The sequence below is a fragment of the Phoenix dactylifera genome, chromosome 2, assembly GCF_051530095.1.
Source record: "Phoenix dactylifera cultivar Ajwa chromosome 2, Ajwa_hap1_PhDact_Kaust_v1.1, whole genome shotgun sequence".
Taxonomy (NCBI): Eukaryota; Viridiplantae; Streptophyta; class Magnoliopsida; order Arecales; family Arecaceae; genus Phoenix; species Phoenix dactylifera.
Window position 1 is genome coordinate 32,021,213 of NC_143191.1, and position 18,107 is coordinate 32,039,319.

The 18,107-nt window shown below is 39.7% G+C and overlaps 1 protein-coding gene across 6 annotated transcripts; it reads left to right on the forward strand.

Moving 5' to 3' along the window:
- The first annotated feature begins 550 nt into the window (after nucleotides 1-550).
- LOC103711477 (synaptotagmin-5-like) lies at nucleotides 551-17,097 on the forward strand. Of its 6 annotated transcripts, XR_016399227.1 has the most exons (15): nucleotides 551-998; nucleotides 9,400-9,503; nucleotides 9,594-9,644; nucleotides 9,839-9,959; nucleotides 10,349-10,470; nucleotides 12,552-12,653; nucleotides 12,734-12,808; nucleotides 13,101-13,180; nucleotides 13,266-13,416; nucleotides 13,494-13,724; nucleotides 15,500-15,796; nucleotides 15,874-15,987; nucleotides 16,242-16,403; nucleotides 16,498-16,554; nucleotides 16,644-17,097. XR_016399227.1 is itself a non-coding variant. In XM_089928897.1 (14 exons), the coding sequence occupies exons 2-13, from the start codon at nucleotides 9,477-9,479 to the stop codon at nucleotides 16,386-16,388; spliced, it is 1,518 nt and encodes a 505-aa protein (XP_089785023.1). In that variant the 5' UTR covers nucleotides 551-998; nucleotides 9,400-9,476; the 3' UTR covers nucleotides 16,389-16,403; nucleotides 16,498-16,602. The 6 variants fall into 6 exon arrangements, 5 of the variants coding, with proteins under 5 accessions (XP_089785023.1, XP_089785024.1, XP_089785022.1 ...); XM_089928897.1 differs by lacking the exon at nucleotides 16,644-17,097 and having other exon boundaries at nucleotides 16,498-16,602; XM_089928898.1 differs by lacking the exon at nucleotides 16,644-17,097 and having other exon boundaries at nucleotides 16,554-16,602.
- The last annotated feature ends 1,010 nt before the right edge of the window (nucleotides 17,098-18,107 follow it).

Genomic DNA, 18,107 nt, shown 5'->3' on the forward strand with positions numbered 1-18,107 from the left:
CCATTGATGCTCATCAAGATTTATACCAAAATATCTTTTGTATTTGTACATTTCTTATGCCTTATTTATATAACTTCAAAAGCATTGTATCTTAGTGGCTCTAATCTTCATTAAGAAGTCATTAATTCCACTAGCAAATATTTAATAGTAAACGTAGATTCGAACACACTATATGAATACTCTTTTCCCATTAAATAATCTAAAAGTTCATATCCTATCATTCCTAACGATAACGTACTTGTTGCCCATTCAGTGACGGCCTAATCTATTATTAATTGGGCCCCAATTTACAACCGGTCAGCCCCATCAAACGGTACCGAGTACCGACCAAGCACCCTTAAATCCAAGAAAAGAAATAGTTCTTAATCAATGGTCTGCCTCGATTGTAACGGGGCCCAAATCCAGTAAATCCAGGCCTCATAATTAAGCGCAACAATGCCCAAATCCATGCCACCTCAGATGATATCTTAAGTTAAAAAGTCTTAAAATTATCATTGCCGACAGTGTTTTATTTTTCTTGAAAGGGACAACGACGCCCATCCATCCATCCATGTGGTGATCAGGAGAGAGCGGTACGTACGGACGGACGGATGGAGGCGGTGGCAGGTCGGCAGCGGAAGGGACGGGGCGCTTCCAGTCCCCATCAATGGCTCCCACCCGCTTCCCATCGAATAAAGGAACAAACTCCAAGTCCTTCGCCTTCCCTCTTCTCCGTCTTTCTTGGCCGCATTGGTCGAGAAGCTCCTCGATCTCTTCCGGACCCCTCCAAGAAATCCAAACCGATTCGAAGGGGAGAGAGAGAGAGAGAGAGAGAGAGAGAGCTCTGGTTCTCCGCTCTCGGTTAGGTTTCTATTTTCTTGTGGCTGAGGGAGAGGTGGGTGGAGGCGTCGGAGATGCCGTTCTTGTTGGGGTTGTTCCTGGGAGTCGTGGTTGGGGTCGGGCTGGTGATGGGCTTCGTCCGCTTCGAGAATTACCGATCCAAGCAGCGATCCGAGCTGGTACATTCTTTTCTTGCTTTGTCTTTCCCGGGGTCCCTTTTTTTGTGCCATCTTCTTTTGTTTATTTTGATCGACTATTGTTGTGTATGGAGGTGATAACAAACTTATGAGAAACTCTTGGCACTGATTTGGTTGAGTTTGGCTCATGTTTCAGTGAAGAAACCTAGTTCCAAGAGTCGACCTCTAAGATTTGGGAGTCGACTCATGGAAGATACGAGTCGACTCCTGAATGAGAGAGCCGACTCTCTCAGTGAAGACAAAAGCATGTTGTTTTCGGTGCCAGCTCGAGTCGACTCGAGAACTGCGCGAGTCGACTCGAGGACTGTGCGAGTCGACTTTAGATGGCGGGTTTTTGACTGAAACTTGATTTTGGGGTAAGTTTCGTGGAAGAGTTTTTTATCGAGGGCAAAGAACCTATAAATAGGCCTCTTTTAGGAGACCTAAGGTGTGCGTAAACCAGAAGAAGAACTAGGGTTTTCTTTTCTTGAGAAAGGGAGGTTCTTTGGTTTGCCCAAAATAAAAAAAATACTTGTATCTTCATCTTTGCTTAATAGAAACATTTTCCTCGCTGTTCTCCCGTGGACGTAGCCCGGATGTGTGAACCACGTATATTTTGTGTTTTTCTCCTATTGCTTTATTTCCGGTCGAGTTTATCTTTTCTTTTCTTCTTCTGTGATCTATCCGGTTCGGCGACTTTCGAGAGCAAAGGGATCCAATATTCCCATCAAGTGGTATCAGAGCCGATTAGGTTGGACTAGATCTGTGCCTTTAATGTCGATGACACGATTTGAGGGGGAGAAGTTCGATGGGAAGAAGAACTTTGAGTTATGGAAGGTCAAGATCCGTGATCTTTTGGTTCAACAGGGATACGAGGATGCACTGTTGGGTGAGGAGAATAAGCCTGCGGCGATGACGAAGTCTGATTGGGAGAAGATGGATGCGAAGGCGTTGGCAACGATCCGCATGTGCTTGGCGGATGAGGTGTTGTTTAACATCATTGGTGAGAAGACAGCTTCGGGGTTATGGATGAAGCTTGAGACACTTTATCAGACCAAATCCATCACAAATCGGATTTTTCTGAAGAGGAGGCTATATTCATTGAAGATGAAGGAAGGTACTAATATCTCTAAGCATCTAAACACTTTTAATGATATTGTCTGTCAAATGAAGAGCATAGGGGTGAAGATGGATGATGAGGACTCTGCAGTCACACTGCTTTGCACATTGCCGGAGTCATATGATAATCTGGTTACGACTTTGAGTTGTACCAGCGATACTCTGACCATGGATACGGTCACCAGTGCCTTGCTTGCCGATGAGATCAGGAGAAATGCGTCTCTTGGAGTTTCGGGAGGGTCTGGGAGTGAAGCTCTCATGGCTCGTGGCAGATCTACAGATCGCGATGGATCGAAGGGATCTTTCAGAGGCAAGAGCAAAGGGCGTTCCAAGTCCAAGGGCCGATATAGGGGCAAGTGCTGGGAGTGCGGTGAGAAGGGCCATCTAAAGAAATCATGTCCCCGGTTAGCAAGCTCTAGTTATGATAGAGGATCAAGTTCAGGTGGAGGCAACAGAGACAGGAATCATGTTGAAGCCAAGGAAGCAAATCAGGCTGAGGAATCCACCTTAGGTTTTATTGAGGACGAAGCGTATGTGGTACGCTCTAACCAGAATTTCTATCAGAATTGGATCATAGATAGTGGAGCCACCCATCATATGTGTCCTCATCGATCATGGTTTACTGCATACAAGCCATTAGATGGGGGTTCTGTTTTGATGGGGAACAACTCAACCTGCAAGTTGGTTGGAGTTGGTTCTATCAGGGTAAGAATGTTTGATGGAGAGGTTAGAGAACTCCATGAAGTACGTCATGTGCAGGAATTAAAAAAGAGTCTACTGTCCTTGTCTGCTTTGGATGAGGAAGGATATAAATGGACCGGTCAAGGTGGAGTCATCCGGATTGCAAAGGGAGCTTTGGTGGTGATGAAGGGTGTTCGGGTCGGGAACTTATACAAGTTACTCGGCAACACTATCGTTGATGATGTAGACATAGTGGTGGAGAATGGAGATGATTTTTCATTGAGACTGTGGCATCGTCGACTGGGACACATGAGCATGAAAGGCATGAAAATTCTGGTGAAAAAGGGATTAATTCCCAAGTTAGATTTCAGCGAGAGGGAGTTCTGTAAGCACTGTGTTTATGGAAAACATGCAAAAAGAAGCTTCAAAGTTGGAACTCATACTACCAAAGGAGTGCTTGACTACATTCATTCAGATGTGTGGTGTTCACCTGTCGCATCTTATGGCAGAGCGAGGTACTTTGTGACCTTCATCGACGATTTCTCTAGAAAAGTCTGGGTGAAGTTTCTAAAGACAAAAGGGGATGTGTTTGTGGCATTCAAGTATTTCAGGGCAGAAGTGGAGAATCTCACTGGAAGGCGCATCAAGTATCTGAGATCCGACAATGGGACTGTATACAATTCAAATGAGTTTGAGTATTTTTGCAAGGAGAAAGGAATCAAGAGACATTTTACTAATGTCTACACACCGGAGCAGAATGGTGTGGCTGAGCGAATAAACCGTACATTGGTGGAGCGAGCTCGATGTATGAGGAGCAATGCAGGGTTGGAAGATGAGCTGTGGGCCGAGTCAGTGGCCATGGCTTGTTACCTTGTCAACCGTTCTCCTTCAGTTACACTGAGTGGTAAAACTCCAGAGGAGGTATGGTCTGGTTCTTCTTGTAACTATTCAGATCTCAAAATTTTTGGATGTGATGCATATGCGCTAATCCGAAGTTGTCAGAGGAACAAATTAGAACCAAAATCCAGAAGATGCATCTTTGTGGGATACAGTGAAGGTGTAAAGGAGTATCGGCTCTGGGACTCGGTTGCCAAGAGAATTGTCATCAGCAGGGATGTGCATTTTGATGAGTCAAGAATGCTTGTCAGAGAAGGTCAGACTGGTAGTGAGCAGGAGAAAGTCCTCGAGCAGGTGGAGCTTCCTGGTAGAGAACTGGAATTGGATATGCCAGTGGATGTCCCAGTGGATCAAATCACTGAAGGAGATAGTGAGGAGGATCACCATGATCATGATGACGCTGATGTCAGTGGCAGCCAAGAGCATGTACAAGGGGCGCCACGGTTGACAGCACAAGCGATGGGTCGATTGAGACGGGAGAAGGTACTGCCAGTCCATTTAAAAGATTATATTGATCCAACAATGATGCAGGCACTATTATCAAAGGATGGAGAACCAAGTTTGTACCGTGAGGCCGTGGAGTGTGAGGATGCTTCACACTGGAGGAAGGCAATGCAAGAGGAGATGGATGCTCTTCGGAAGAATCAAACATGGGACTTGGTAGCATTACCTCAAGGCCGGAAAGCGATGGGCTGCAAGTGGTGTACAAAATAAAGAAGAGTACCGATGGTAAAGTGGAGAGGTATCGTGCAAGATTAGTTGCAAAAGGCTTCTCACAGAAGAAAGGTACAGATTTCTTTGAAATTTTTGCACCAGTTGTCAAGTTGGTCTCCATTCGTTTTATTCTCAGTCTTGTAGCTACACATGATTTGGAGCTTGAGCAGTTAGATGTAAAAACTGCATTTTTACATGGGGACCTTGAAGAGGAGGTATACATGCAGCAACCTCCTGGTTTTATGAAGAAAGGAAAAGAGGACCTTGTATGCAAGCTGAAGAAGTCGTTGTATGGTTTAAAGCAGGCGTCGAGACAGTGGTATAGGAAATTTGACACTTTCATGTTGAATTTGGAGTATCACTGAAGCAAGTATGATCACTGTGTGTGCTTGAAGTTTTTCGGTGATGGGTCGTATCTAATCTTAGCATTGTATGTTGATGACATGCTTGTAGTCGGAAAAGATAAGGCAAAGATTGATGAGCTCAAAGGGCACTTGAGCATGGCTTTCGAAATGAAAGATCTCAGGGCAGCACGTCAGATACTCGGGATAGAAATTCGGCGTGACCGAAAAAAGGGTACTCTGTCACTCACACAGAAGGGTTTTGTGGAGAAAGTGCTCTGTAGATTTGGCATGGACAAATCGAAGCCGGTGAAGTCTCCATTAGTGGTACAGTTCAGGTTGTCTTCTGAAGAGTGTCCAACATCAGAGGAAGAGCGGAAGCAAATGAAGCGGTTTCCTTATGCCAGTCTGGTTGGAAGCCTAATGTTTGCCATGATATGCACTAGGCCGGACATTGCCTATGCGGTTGGTGTGCTCAGTCGGTACATGGCAAATGCTGGAAAGACACACTGGGAAGCAGCAAAGTGGGTGCTTCGTTATCTGAGAAATATTACGGACGACTCTATCTGATATTTCTCTGAAGTACGAGTTCTATAAAAAGGTATTGAACCCATGGATCTATTTCCTATTTTTGTCGGATTATTCTATTACTTTTGGCCGAGGACCGAGAGTGATGAATGGGTATGTTGATGCAAATTTTGCGGGTGATCTTGATAAAAGGAGATCGACGACAGGATATCTATTTTGCTATGCTGGTGGCCCAGTGAGTTGGATGTCGAAGCTACAGCGATAGTTGCTTTATATACGACTGAGGCGGAGTATATGGCGTTGACGGAGGCTTGTAAAGAAGCAGTATGGTTGCAGGGATTGATGAGTGAGATTTGACTGAAGTCTCAGCCCATGGAGTTGTTTTGCGATAGCATGAGTGCTATTTGTTTGGCGAAGAATCCTGTGTATCACAAGAGGACCAAACACATTGGGGTCCAATATCACTATGTACGTGAAGTCATCGAGGATGACTAGGTAAGAGTGATAAAGATTGGAACCAAGGACAATCTCGCAGATATATTGACAAAGCCTATGCAAGTAGAGAAGTTGGAATGGTTTCTAGCTTCTCTAGGCGACATGACGAGGTGATGATTTGATCTGGAGAACGGCGATGGATGTGAGTTTGTCATCAAGGTGGAGATTGTTGTGTATGGAGGTGATAACAAACTTCTGAGAAACTCTTGGCTCTGATTTGGTTGAGTTTGGCTCATGTTTCAGTGAAGAAACTTAATTTCAGATGGAAGAGTCGACCCTTAAGATCTGGGAGTCGACTCATGGAAGATACGAGTCGACTCCAGACTGAGAGAGCCGACTCTCTCAGTGAAGACAGAAGCATGTTGTTTTCGGTGCCAGCTCGAGTCGACTCGAGAACTACATGAGTCGACTCGAGGAATTGCGCGAGTCGACTCGAGGACTGTGCGAGTCGACTCTAGATGGTGGGTTTTTGACTGAAACTTGATTTTGTGGTAAGTTTCGTGGAAGAGTTTTTTATCGAGGGCAAAGAACCTATAAATAGGCCTCTTTTAGGAGACCTAAGGTGTGCGTAAACCAGAAAGAAGAACTAGGGTTTTCTTTTCTTGAGAAAGGGAGGTTCTTTGGTTTGCCCAAAACAAAAAAATACTTGTATATTCATCTTTGCTTAATGGAAACATTTTCCTCGCTGTTCTCCCGTGGACGTAGCCCGGATGGGTGAACCACGTATATTGTGTGTTTTTCTCCTGTTGCTTTATTTCCGTTCGAGTTTATCTTTTTCTTTTCTTCTTCTGTGATCTACCCGGTTCGGCGACTTCCGAGAGCAAAGGGATCCAATATTCCCATCAGCTATTAGCCCGATTTGATAAAATTTGCTTGTGATTAACGAGGACTGGTGGTAGAGATTTTTTTTTTTCTTGTTCCATTATCTCGTTCGTAGTATTGATTGCTGATGGTTAATTAGAAAGATTTAACCCATGATTTGTGTCCAGAAATGATGTCTTGAGCATGCTAAGAGCCACGAGTCTAGATCAAAGTGCGTCTGCTGGTATTCGCATTACATAAGTGGCGTTCGTAGTGCAGATTGTATAACGGAGTCATCTCGATGCGGTGCAATTCATGTCGTTGTTGTGGAGATGCATGTTTGTGGGACTAGCTGTTAAGCTGCTTCCTTGATAAAATTTTGCAAAGATTATGTTTTTTTTCCTTTAGAGTGTGAAAAGGAAAACAAGAAAAAAAAAGATAAAATGAACTACAATTTATTTTCAGTCTAGAAACCAACAAAGGGAATAAAATATGAGATTAGGAGACTTCGGATTTAATGGTTGGCTATGAGGACTGAGAAGGATGATTCTTCCTCAATCTCTGCTTAGTGGGCATTCTGACTTTTCTAAATCAGAAGCTTCAGAAATTATGGCTGTAGGGGATGACTAATTGATTTTTGATTCTTGGCATTCTCACAAGGCACCAAAAGAGGAACCGGAAAAACCCTTGAGTAGAGAAAAGGTTACAGAACTAGCTTATGTGTCATCTGTGTAACAAAATTGTTTTACAAAACTGGGGGCTTTAACATTAGACCCTTTCTTAGTGTGAGACTATCTTAAGTATGCACATCCATCCAGTATCCTCCTCAATTAGTTTCCCAAATAAACATGCATATCCAGAGAGTTTGTCTGGAAGTAACTGAGAACAAAAATAGTTGGTAAATGGGACAAATCACCTGGAATACTGGAAAGGCATATGCTTGATAACTAGCAGTCATGTGTGTTTGTCTTCATTCTGGGAGTCGTTGTCAAGGTCATATCCATAAAAGTTTTTGTTCAAAAATTTCGTTTAGGTTACTGCATATGGAGCATGAAAGTTAATGTACCATACCAGATAATTTAGAAACTTTTGCAGTTCATAAGACATATTTCTAGTTTATAACAACATTATCCATTTATACAATTTTAATAGATTTATCAAACTGGGCTTTTAAGTCAGTATGAAAATTATTAAATAAATCAAAGGCATGCCTTATCCAAGTCACTCTGAAATAAACCATTGAAAAAATTAACATAATAATGAAATCAAAGCATCGCTATTATTCTTAAGGATTGTCAAACATCAGTATTAATAAGAGAAAAAGGGTCTCGTGATGATTATCCTCTCTGTGGAAATAGAGTTCTATGGTTTTTTCCTACCTGGAAACTTCTGCATAAAATTGTGGATTTAGATAACAAGCAAGTTAGTAGACTTTAATTTTCGATGTGAGGAACCGGGGGAAAAAAAATACCGCTAACAAGGAGACACTAAAGAATGTTTTGCAGGATTCTGTGAGACTCAGCTATGACAGTTGAGTTCTTCATCCACACACCCTAGACCAATTGTTCTTTTTGTTTGTAGGCATTGGAGGATACAGTGTAGGGATCAAAGGACAAACAAGATCTTTCTAATCTATTAATAAATAGCAGATTCATAGGAAATTTAGGAATATACGCAAAGATGACAGATGAATTGGAAAAGGATGTGTCAAAATGATGCAACAACTATGCTAAATAAAGTGACAGGAGAGGTCAGCACACATTGGTAAGTAGTGATGTAATTCAGAATCAACAATTCAAGAAGTTCAGATAGCACAAATATTCATTTGCTGGGTGAACCGAATTAGTGGATGAAACTGAATCGTTATCACCTGATGATGATTATTTTCTTACTAAAGCCATAGGAACTGATGTAGCGGCAATCCTTTATAACAAGCATGGTGGAAAGACAAAGTGCCACTCATTGTAGATTATTCTATTTTATCCCCAACCTTATGCTTCAGCTTTTAACAAGGTTGTTAGCTTATTACTTTTTCTGACTCCTAAAGCATGCTTGTCATAGCAACTTTAATGATGGAATATGTCATGCTAGCTCCTTTATCCTAGTCTCTTGTACTAAGAATTTCGGACCTGTCGGTTACGTTTAGGTCCAAAAGCTGCGCCTGAGCCACAAATAGTTAGAATGTGGGTTTGGCATGACCCAACCCAACCAGAAGACCCAGCTTGTCCTGATCAATAGGTAGTTTAGAAGGTTTTCTACTTCTCATTAAAATATTAGACCAAACAAATGTAACATGAACCTAATAAAGAGAATACTTGGGGACGGCCTCCATCATGTGCTGTGCTATATATATTACTAAAATTCAATGCTAATTAAGTTACTAAATATATGAAGATATATGTCGATGTCTAGATAGATATGTATAATATATACATGGAGGCCTGCATCATGTATTTAAATGTTAACACTGCAATACCTTTTATTGTACTTGGAATGCAAAAAATTGTGGATATGCGAGATTCTTGGATATTATCCAAGAACCAACTTGATTACTTAAATATCTATGGATGGTTGAGATCATTTAATTTTATTTTTTTTTATGGTGAGTCTGTAGTATCTGGATTTCGGCTTTCTCTGCTTCTGAAATAACATATCCACCAATATTTGCTCAAGTTAAAGATGTCGTCACATTTATGCTTATGTTCTCGTTGTGTTTTGTGCGTAATTGGCATCAAAATATTTCTTACCTCATTTGATATTGAATAGATAAAAAATGCATGCTGTTTGAGGCTTACACTGCTGCTTGTGAATGTGTATTCTTATTGCAGGCTGCTACAGTGGCAGCTTTCTCGAAGATGACAGTTGAAGATTCCAGAAAAATTCTTCCAGCTCAATTTTATCCATCATGGGTTGTTTTCTCACAGCGCCAGAAGTTGAGTTAGTTCTGTTTGGATTTAAATGACATTCTCTATGTGCCACCTTTTTTAATGTCTTACTGATTCTGGTTTCTTCATTCTTGCAGTTGAACTGGCTCAACCTTGAATTGATGAAAATCTGGCCTTATGTTAATGAGGTACTTATTTGTTCTCTCTTGGTGTATTGCTTTATGATTTCAAGCTCTGAAAGACTCACACCAATTTTTACATATCAATTTGTGTGCAGACCTCCATAGAAAGTATATGGATGGGTTGACTAATGTGTGATTAAGAAAGAAACTTCCTCCCCGCAGAGGATTGCTTGATTGTGTTTACAATTTGATTGTCACAGGCAGCATCTGAGCTGATAAGGACTTCTGTTGAGCCAGTTCTTGAACAATATAGACCAGCCATCTTAGCTTCACTTAAATTTTCAAAGCTAACTCTTGGTACTGTTGCTCCACAATTTACAGGTAGGTTCAGTTGCTCTTACATCTGATTATTGCATATACTCCATACCCATTTGATTCTTCTGAATTTCACTTTGCTGAAAGGATAACTTTACTGATGTTTATTTCAATAGTAGGCACATTACAATAATTTCATCCATTGCTGTTACTAGGTTACTTCATTTTCTTCTTCTTTCCTTTCATCTTCATGATTTTTATTATTAAAAAAGATGAATATAACTTCTACTAGATCCAAAGAAATACATATTGTTGTGCATTAGATATTTTGATGATTTACAGTGTTTTATGTTGAAATGTGGACGTGGTGATTTTTTATTGTTGGGCTATTCTGTTAAAGAGCTTTCTGCTATTACTTTTTAATCAGAAATTTATAACATAATGATTTTTTCTAGGAGTTTCTATTATTGAAGATGATAATTCTGGGATTACTATGGAGTTGGAGTTGCAGTGGGATGGTAATCCAAACATTGTACTTGATATTCGAACAAAACTTGGTGTGGCACTTCCTATACAGGTAATACAAGTATTTCTTACTTGGATTGGAAAGTTGGTAGATATTCTGAAGGGATTGTTGGAGAGGCGAACTGCATATTTAATGATGATGCTGCATCTTTGATGAATCACCTCCTGGGATTATTTTATTTTATTTTATTTTTTTAAGTCTATTTCTTCCGGGCTTCCTTTCTATTTGAAAAAGTTGCAAAACCAGTACACTAATAGTATTTTGGAAAATGTGAATCGCAATGCTATGCTTGTCTAACCTCCAGTAGATTTGAGAAAAAATATGCTCATATTAGATGTATCTTGATTAATCTTGTGTCTACCGTGCAACATTGGGTTATTGTCCTTCTGGATAGGGAGCCATTGTGATGCTGCTGTTCAGATCCTTTTAAAAAAATTAATCTTGAGAAGCTAATGCACTTAGTACACCACTCATGAGGAAGAGAGCTAGGTTTTGATCCAAGTGGCCTATTTGTGGGGATTCTTTGGAGGCTCATTGTTTCAATGTTTGGAATTGAGGCTTTTGTGCAGCCTTATTGTGGAACTCTCAGTGTCATTTGGAAAAGTATAAGGGCATCCTGTTAGTATTTGTGCGATTGATAATTCGGGAAATATTGCATTATACTTTAAAGGGTTTTGTCTTCTCCCAAGATTAAAATCAAGAACATATTGCATTGGTATTTTTAAATAAGGCATGGAGATCTTCTATTTAGTGTTATTGGTAAATTCTAATGGATTTATAGTTATGAGCTACTACATTTTGGATAGTTTAATTACGCTTTGACTGTAACGAGCATATATCCTCTTAGTTGTGCATGTGTTTTCACTATTCCTGATAAAATCATTGAATACTCATACACTACACCATTTTAATAGTTCAGAAACTAAACTTAGGGTTGTAAATGAACTGAGCTCAAGTAGGCTAAACCTAGCTCAAGCTTGGTTCATTTTGTAATCAAGTGAAGCTCTTCATTGTACATGCTTGTACCATATCAATTGTTTTTAATCACTTTGTCCCATGGTTTGCCGTACCGGTCCGTATCGGCCGGTACGGGTCGGTACGTACCGGTCCGGCCTGGGACCGGTACCGGATCAGCGTGGAATCCGGTACCGGTAGCTTATCATTGGAAAACCGGTACGGACCGGTATGGGACCGGTACGTACCGGTCCGGGCCGCCACCGGTACGCTGACCGGTACCGGTACGGCGGACCTTGCTTTGTCCTTAATCTGTTTTACTCCTATAGCTCTTGTAATATATTCATTTTTCCAGTTTATCTTTTCTAGTTTTACCACATACCCATCTTAACATTCTCATTTGTATTGTAGTCAACTGGTTTTCATGTAATTTGCTTATTGTGCAATACCCCAAAGCCATATATCATTGTAGGACTTATATACACATGTGCACATTTTAAGCAAATTTCCGCCATTATATCTCCATGTTACAATTGAAATACATTCTTTAATATACAAATCATATTAGTCTTTGATAATTGTAAAATAAAAATATTTTATAATAACTAGAGTAACATATATTATAGTTTAATTATTTATATGTTTCAAGGATTTGTGTTGCAGATCAGGGAGCTTTCTAGCCAGTGACTAGCATGGAATGGCATGTTTCATGTTGTGCACATGTAAAGCTATACGGAAACAAAAAATAAAAAATATTAAGAAATAACTTAAGAATTAGAAAAGCCTTTTTAATTACAAGTATAAAAGCATTTAATGGATGTTATAAGCACCTAGTGTCAGTGCTGGTACTGGCTTCACATGAGCAAGCATTTAAAACCTTGTTTTATTCCTATTTTGTGCTTAATCTAGCTGATCTCAAGTGAGCCAGGCTAGCTCTAGCTTGGATCGTCTACTAATCATTTGCATTGATAATACAGTAAAAGTATTTCTCTTTTTTTCTGTTTTAGTGAATTCTTTACTGTTTTTTTAAAAAAATGAATACATAAACCTCTGTAACTTGAGAAAACATATATTTACTTTAATGGAAGTTGATGGTAAGTACTCAGCTATTGATCTTCTTTTTTTTGGCGTTGCTTCAATCTACAAAATCCTTACAAGCTGCAAATTTTCCAACCTAGGTGAAAAACATTGGTTTTACTGGGGTATTCCGTTTAATCTTTAAACCATTGGTTGAGGAGTTTCCCTGCTTTGGTGCTGTCTCTTATTCATTGAGAGAGAAGGTGAAACACTCTGTCTAGTGTTTTGATCTTGTTATTCTTGTGGTACTGTGTATTATATAACAATATACCTTTGACTGTAGAAAAAGCTGGATTTTACTCTCAAAGTTATTGGCGGTGAAATATCATCTATTCCTGGAATTTCTGATGCAATTGAGGTTAAACAATTACCACCTTATCATATCAAACCTCTTTTATATACATGCACACCAATCAAGGTTTGCCGTCTCGGTACCGGACCTCGTACTAGTGCCACACTAGCATAGTGTTGGTACGATACGGTACAAAATTTTTGTGGCATACCAAGTGTCGGTACGCCACCCATACTAGGTACTGGTACCAAACCGGTATGGTATGGTACGCCCCATACTATCCGGTTCTGGCCGGTATGGTGTACCTTGACACCAATGCATATCTCCTGATACCACAAAAACTAACATATTTATCTAGGGAACAATACGTGATGCTATTGAAGACACCTTAACATGGCCAGTAAGAAAAGTTGTTCCCATTTTACCTGGAGATTACAGGTATAGTCATTTATTGGTGTATTTCTAGTGAAAATGATGCTTTCAATCATATGACAATGTCAATGACATTTCTTTTGCTGCTTAGTGACCTAGAACTGAAACCTGTTGGAATATTGGAAGTAAAGCTCGTGCAGGCAACGGGCTTAGCAAATAAAGACTTAATAGGAAAATCTGATCCCTATGCTGTGTTGTACATACGTCCATTATGTGACAGAATGAAGACTAGCAAAATAATTGTAAGTCCACAAGCCAATTCATTTCCTGTTTTTCAGATCGTGTCTTTTATCTAGAGCTAACTTTGTAACTTCTACAGAACAATGATTTGAACCCTATCTGGAATGAACACTTTGAGTTCATAGTTGAGGATGCATCTACTCAGCATTTGACAGTAAAGATATATGATGATGAAGGGATCCAGGCATCCGAGCTTATTGGTTGTGCTCAAGTGAGGTTAAGAGACCTTCAGCCTGGAAAAGTGAAGGATATCTGGTTGAATCTTGTCAAAGATCTGGAATTCCAGAGAGACAGGAAAGATAGGGGTCAGGTAGAATTATACATCATAAATCTTCTTTTTTCTATCTATCTTTTTGCTTTATGCAACAAAATCAAGTATTTTAAAGATCATATATCATATTGGACATGCTGTAGAAGAAACAATAAAAATGGAGATACTTTTCACAAATTCAGACTTCTAAAGTACAACAAAATATCAGATAAAGAAGGCCAGGTACTTGTCAATAATGGCTAAGTAAGAAATTAAAACAGAAGGTGCTAATTTAATCTGTCATCTGCTATCTGTTGCATTCTTCTTAATACGAAGATAATGATTTTCACTCTCCAATTTCACACGTATTAGTGTCTTTGTTATATTACAAGCTTTTGTGTTTGATCCAATTTCTTGATTTAATAATGGATTCTGTTGTTGGACTTTTTGACATGATGATGATCTGAACTTTAACTTAAAAAGAAAAAAAAATCTAGCAGGTAGTCTATTAATAGATTCCTGGACTGAATTCAATAAAGCATGTTTAGGAGAGGCTCACACACTACAGTGTGAATTGGCATGCACTTACAAATAACTAAACAAAATGGTACTTAATAAATCTTTTAGCTTTTTATGGATATAGTTGAAAAATGCTCATCCTTATCTTCAGATCTGTAATTGTTTCTTTTTTTGTTTCTTTTCCCCATTCACAAATTCTTAAGCTGGCCAATGAAATGACCGACCTAGTAGCTTAAAGGAATTATCAAGCTGTGCTTTGTGAGAAAATGTCAAAGAAAAATGTAGAGTATTTGGTGCTGTTTTGTTCTTTCCTGTTATATTTTTATTATATTCCTGTCTTGGGAAGTTTTGTTGGGATATGCACTCTGCAGTTGAATGAGCTTATACTGCATATCTGTTAGAGTAGCTCTTGTTCTTTATCTAACTGGTCTTTTAGGTCTCACTATATTCTCCTCAAATAACATAGTTTTGGTAGCCTGGTTCTTTCTTACTTTTCCAACAAGGCTGTTGTTCCCCTTAAATTTTCAAATGATGATTTATGCTATGAAAATTGTCTTATTATGTTACTTTCTAAATTTAGTATAATGTTGTTGTAGAATTGTTGCAATCATGTGCATGCTTGCTTGATATCACTCTTTCATCTGATTATTTTTATATGTTTACTTCATTTTAATTGGGATATTTTGCTTCGTTTACGCCTTATATCCCTTTCTCTGTTATTTATCCCTTATGATGTCAAAATTTCCATATCTGTCTAGAGTTTCTTCAGATGTAGGGGAATATTAAATTGTATGAACAGTAAGGAAGGGTCCTGCTTGTCACCAGGAAGCGCCAGGGCCCTCTTTTGCTATCTGGCCTTTGCTTTGTGGCAGGGCCCCTCTTTTGTCTGAAGTTGCTGTGTCACCAGGAAGCGCCAGTTTAGGGTTGACATCAGGTTGGGAGCTTGTCATATGTATGTGGGATGCTTTGTTGGTTCGAGTAAAGGTTATTTACATCCAGATGCTTTTGCTTAGAAGTTTTTGCATAATTCTTTTCCTGATGCTCTATAAATCAACATGAAGGGTGCACATCAGACTGATGGTCGCAATATCTAGTCACATTATTTGTCAGTCCTTCCTGCTAAATACCTATCAAACTGTTACTTATCTGTCATTGACTAGAACAACTTGCTGGAAGAAAGTTGAGGCTGAAGTAGTTTACTACTGCTCAAAACTTCTGCTCTTATTGATAATATGCGTATATTTGTGCATGTATGTATTTTTCACTTCTGGAACTGCAATAGTTCCAGTAACATATCTTGTGCCTTGTTGCTTCAGGTGCATCTAGAACTTCTGTACTGTCCTTTTGGCATGGAAAATGAGTTTTCTAATCCTTTCGCCAGTCAAAATTTTTCAATGACTTCTTTGGAGAAGGTCCTCAAAAGTGGCGTGAATGGAACCGAGGCTGCTGAGATTGACAGGACAACTCTTAGGAAAAAGGATGTTATTATGAGAGGAGTTCTCTCTGTGACAGTTATATCAGCAGAAGATTTGCCTGCAATGGATGTGATGGGGAAGGCAGACCCATTTGTTGTGCTGAGTATGAAGAAATTAAAAACAAAGAACAAAACAAGGGTAGCTTTCTGATCCATATGAAATTTGAGAACCTTGTATTCTTGTGAAATATGAAAAACTTTGGCGCTGTTTTGCAGGTAGTAAATGAAAGCTTGAATCCAAACTGGAATCAGACTTTTGACTTTGTCGTGGAAGATGGACTACATGATGTGCTTATCTTGGAAGTCTATGACCATGATACATTTGGAAAAGTGAGTTCTTTTTTGACTTCTTCATTTGTTGGTTGCAGTATGAGCTGTATGTGAGTTTGCATAAGCTTGGGTATCTTTTAAGTTTATTCTGACAGTGTGCATACGGTTCTTGAAGGAAATTCCTCTTGGCTAATTTGGTGGTTTGGCTGTTTGTTGTGTCTCAAGAGTTCTGATTTGAACCTCTCAAATCATTGCAGTTGCATTCAAATTTGGCAAAAAAATAATAATTCTAACGATATCGTTTGCCATTTTAGGGTTACATCGGGAGATGCATCATGACGCTAACAAGGGTGGTAATGGAGGGAGAATTTACTGATAGCTTTCCTTTAGAAGGGGCTAAATCTGGAAGGCTGAATTTGCACCTTAAGTGGACGCCGCAGCCAATTTACCGGGACACATAATGGATGAAAGCTAAAGTGACTCTCTCTCTCTCTCTCTCTGTGTGTCTCTGTCTGTCTGCACGCGCGCGCGCGCGCGCCATTCATGCTGAGGATTAGTCCTCTTGTGTAGCTTCCTGTAATGAAGAGCAGGCACGCCAGTAAGTTGAACTCTTGTACAATTTCCAGGGTAAGGCCTCAAACCTCCTACCAGTGAAGAAATTAATATTTTCTGTTACGCATCATCTTGTCCTCATGGTTTCTGGTTATTTTTGGAAGCTGTGGTGAATGTCAATCATGATATATGCGAGAACAAAGAGAAGAATGGAAATGCCTTAAGAGTATTCACAATTTGTCAGCCTTGCAAGACCCTATTGTATAGTTGAGTAACTAGTGAAATAACAAACACTTAAACCTATCACTTCGTCCCCCATCTGGCTAGAAGAATCACACCTTGCAGGCAGGACCAGGAAGCATGTGATGCAGTGATGCCTTCCTATAATGTTCATTGTTTGCAGCACTGATTAGTCTTGTAGAGGATATTGGTTGTATATGGTTTTCTACAAGTGTGGTGGAGTGGCAAAACGAGAAAAAGATATTGGTGTATATAAATTATGTCTCCTTATTCGTATAGCAGCTGCTTTCCTGTCGGTGCATCACTTCTGTATCCTACACTCCTTCGTATGAGGAAGTGATATTTTTCATTTTGCTGCAGTGCTTGATGCTTCATTGATGAGTAGACTTTCTGTTCTTGGATCTTATAAGAAATGTAGCCCGTGTAAAATGTTTTATTTAGTTTTGGGTGGTGGGGGGAAGGTTAATGCTAGGTGCATTTCATGTTATTAAATGATAGTTGTAACTTTAAATTTTCCATATAGGAACAGCGATATATGTTAAATTTTGCCTTTTTTTGATCTAGTCTAGAAATAATCTTGAAGGTTGTCTCAACACTTCAGAGTTGCAACTTTGTAGCCAATTTTGCGCCACGCAGCCTTGGAGTATGGCAAAGTCAGGTTAAGGTGTGGATATCATACCAAGTTTTGAAGCCGTCTGCCAATCTTCATGTAGATGCAGGCTATTGCCAATCACTGATAGCTGGAGATTAAATTTAAGCAAACGCTATATTGCCTGTATAGCAAATTATGGAGCGACGCCATGATTAACCAAGATGCTTGACTAGGGTTCCCAGGTTGCTTGACGTAAAATATCAAGAAGTTCATGATGCCGCATGATGGTGGTAGTCATTGTCTGCAATTTTATCAAGGCCAATCCATGACTGTAATTTGGCCATTCTCAAGACGTATTGAAAAAAATCTCAGGAAGGTCATGGCCGGGGTTCCATTGCTTTGGTAGCTAACATGAAGCTACCAGCTCTTACAAGCCACGACTGCACTCTACATGATTGGATGATTCTTTTACCTGAGAGTTTTACGAATTTGGCCATTCTCTCGTCGGACAGTCCATTTGATGCTTGTTGGAGGTACTTCAAGTGCAACCTATAATACCGGCTTGAGATGCAATGGGGGATGCGAACTCAGCATCGTGCGATAATTGCTTCTCGTCATGCATGGTTGGAGGCCGGATCAACTTAAGACAGCTGATGGCGGTCATGTCGTGAACTGTAAAAATCCCACAAGTAGTGGAACGGGCCCGCATACTTAGGTTGAGTTTAGGGGACATGGTTTTGAGAGAGAACTGCAATTCCTCTTATAAAGCATAAGAGCAAATCGTAATCCAAAGTAA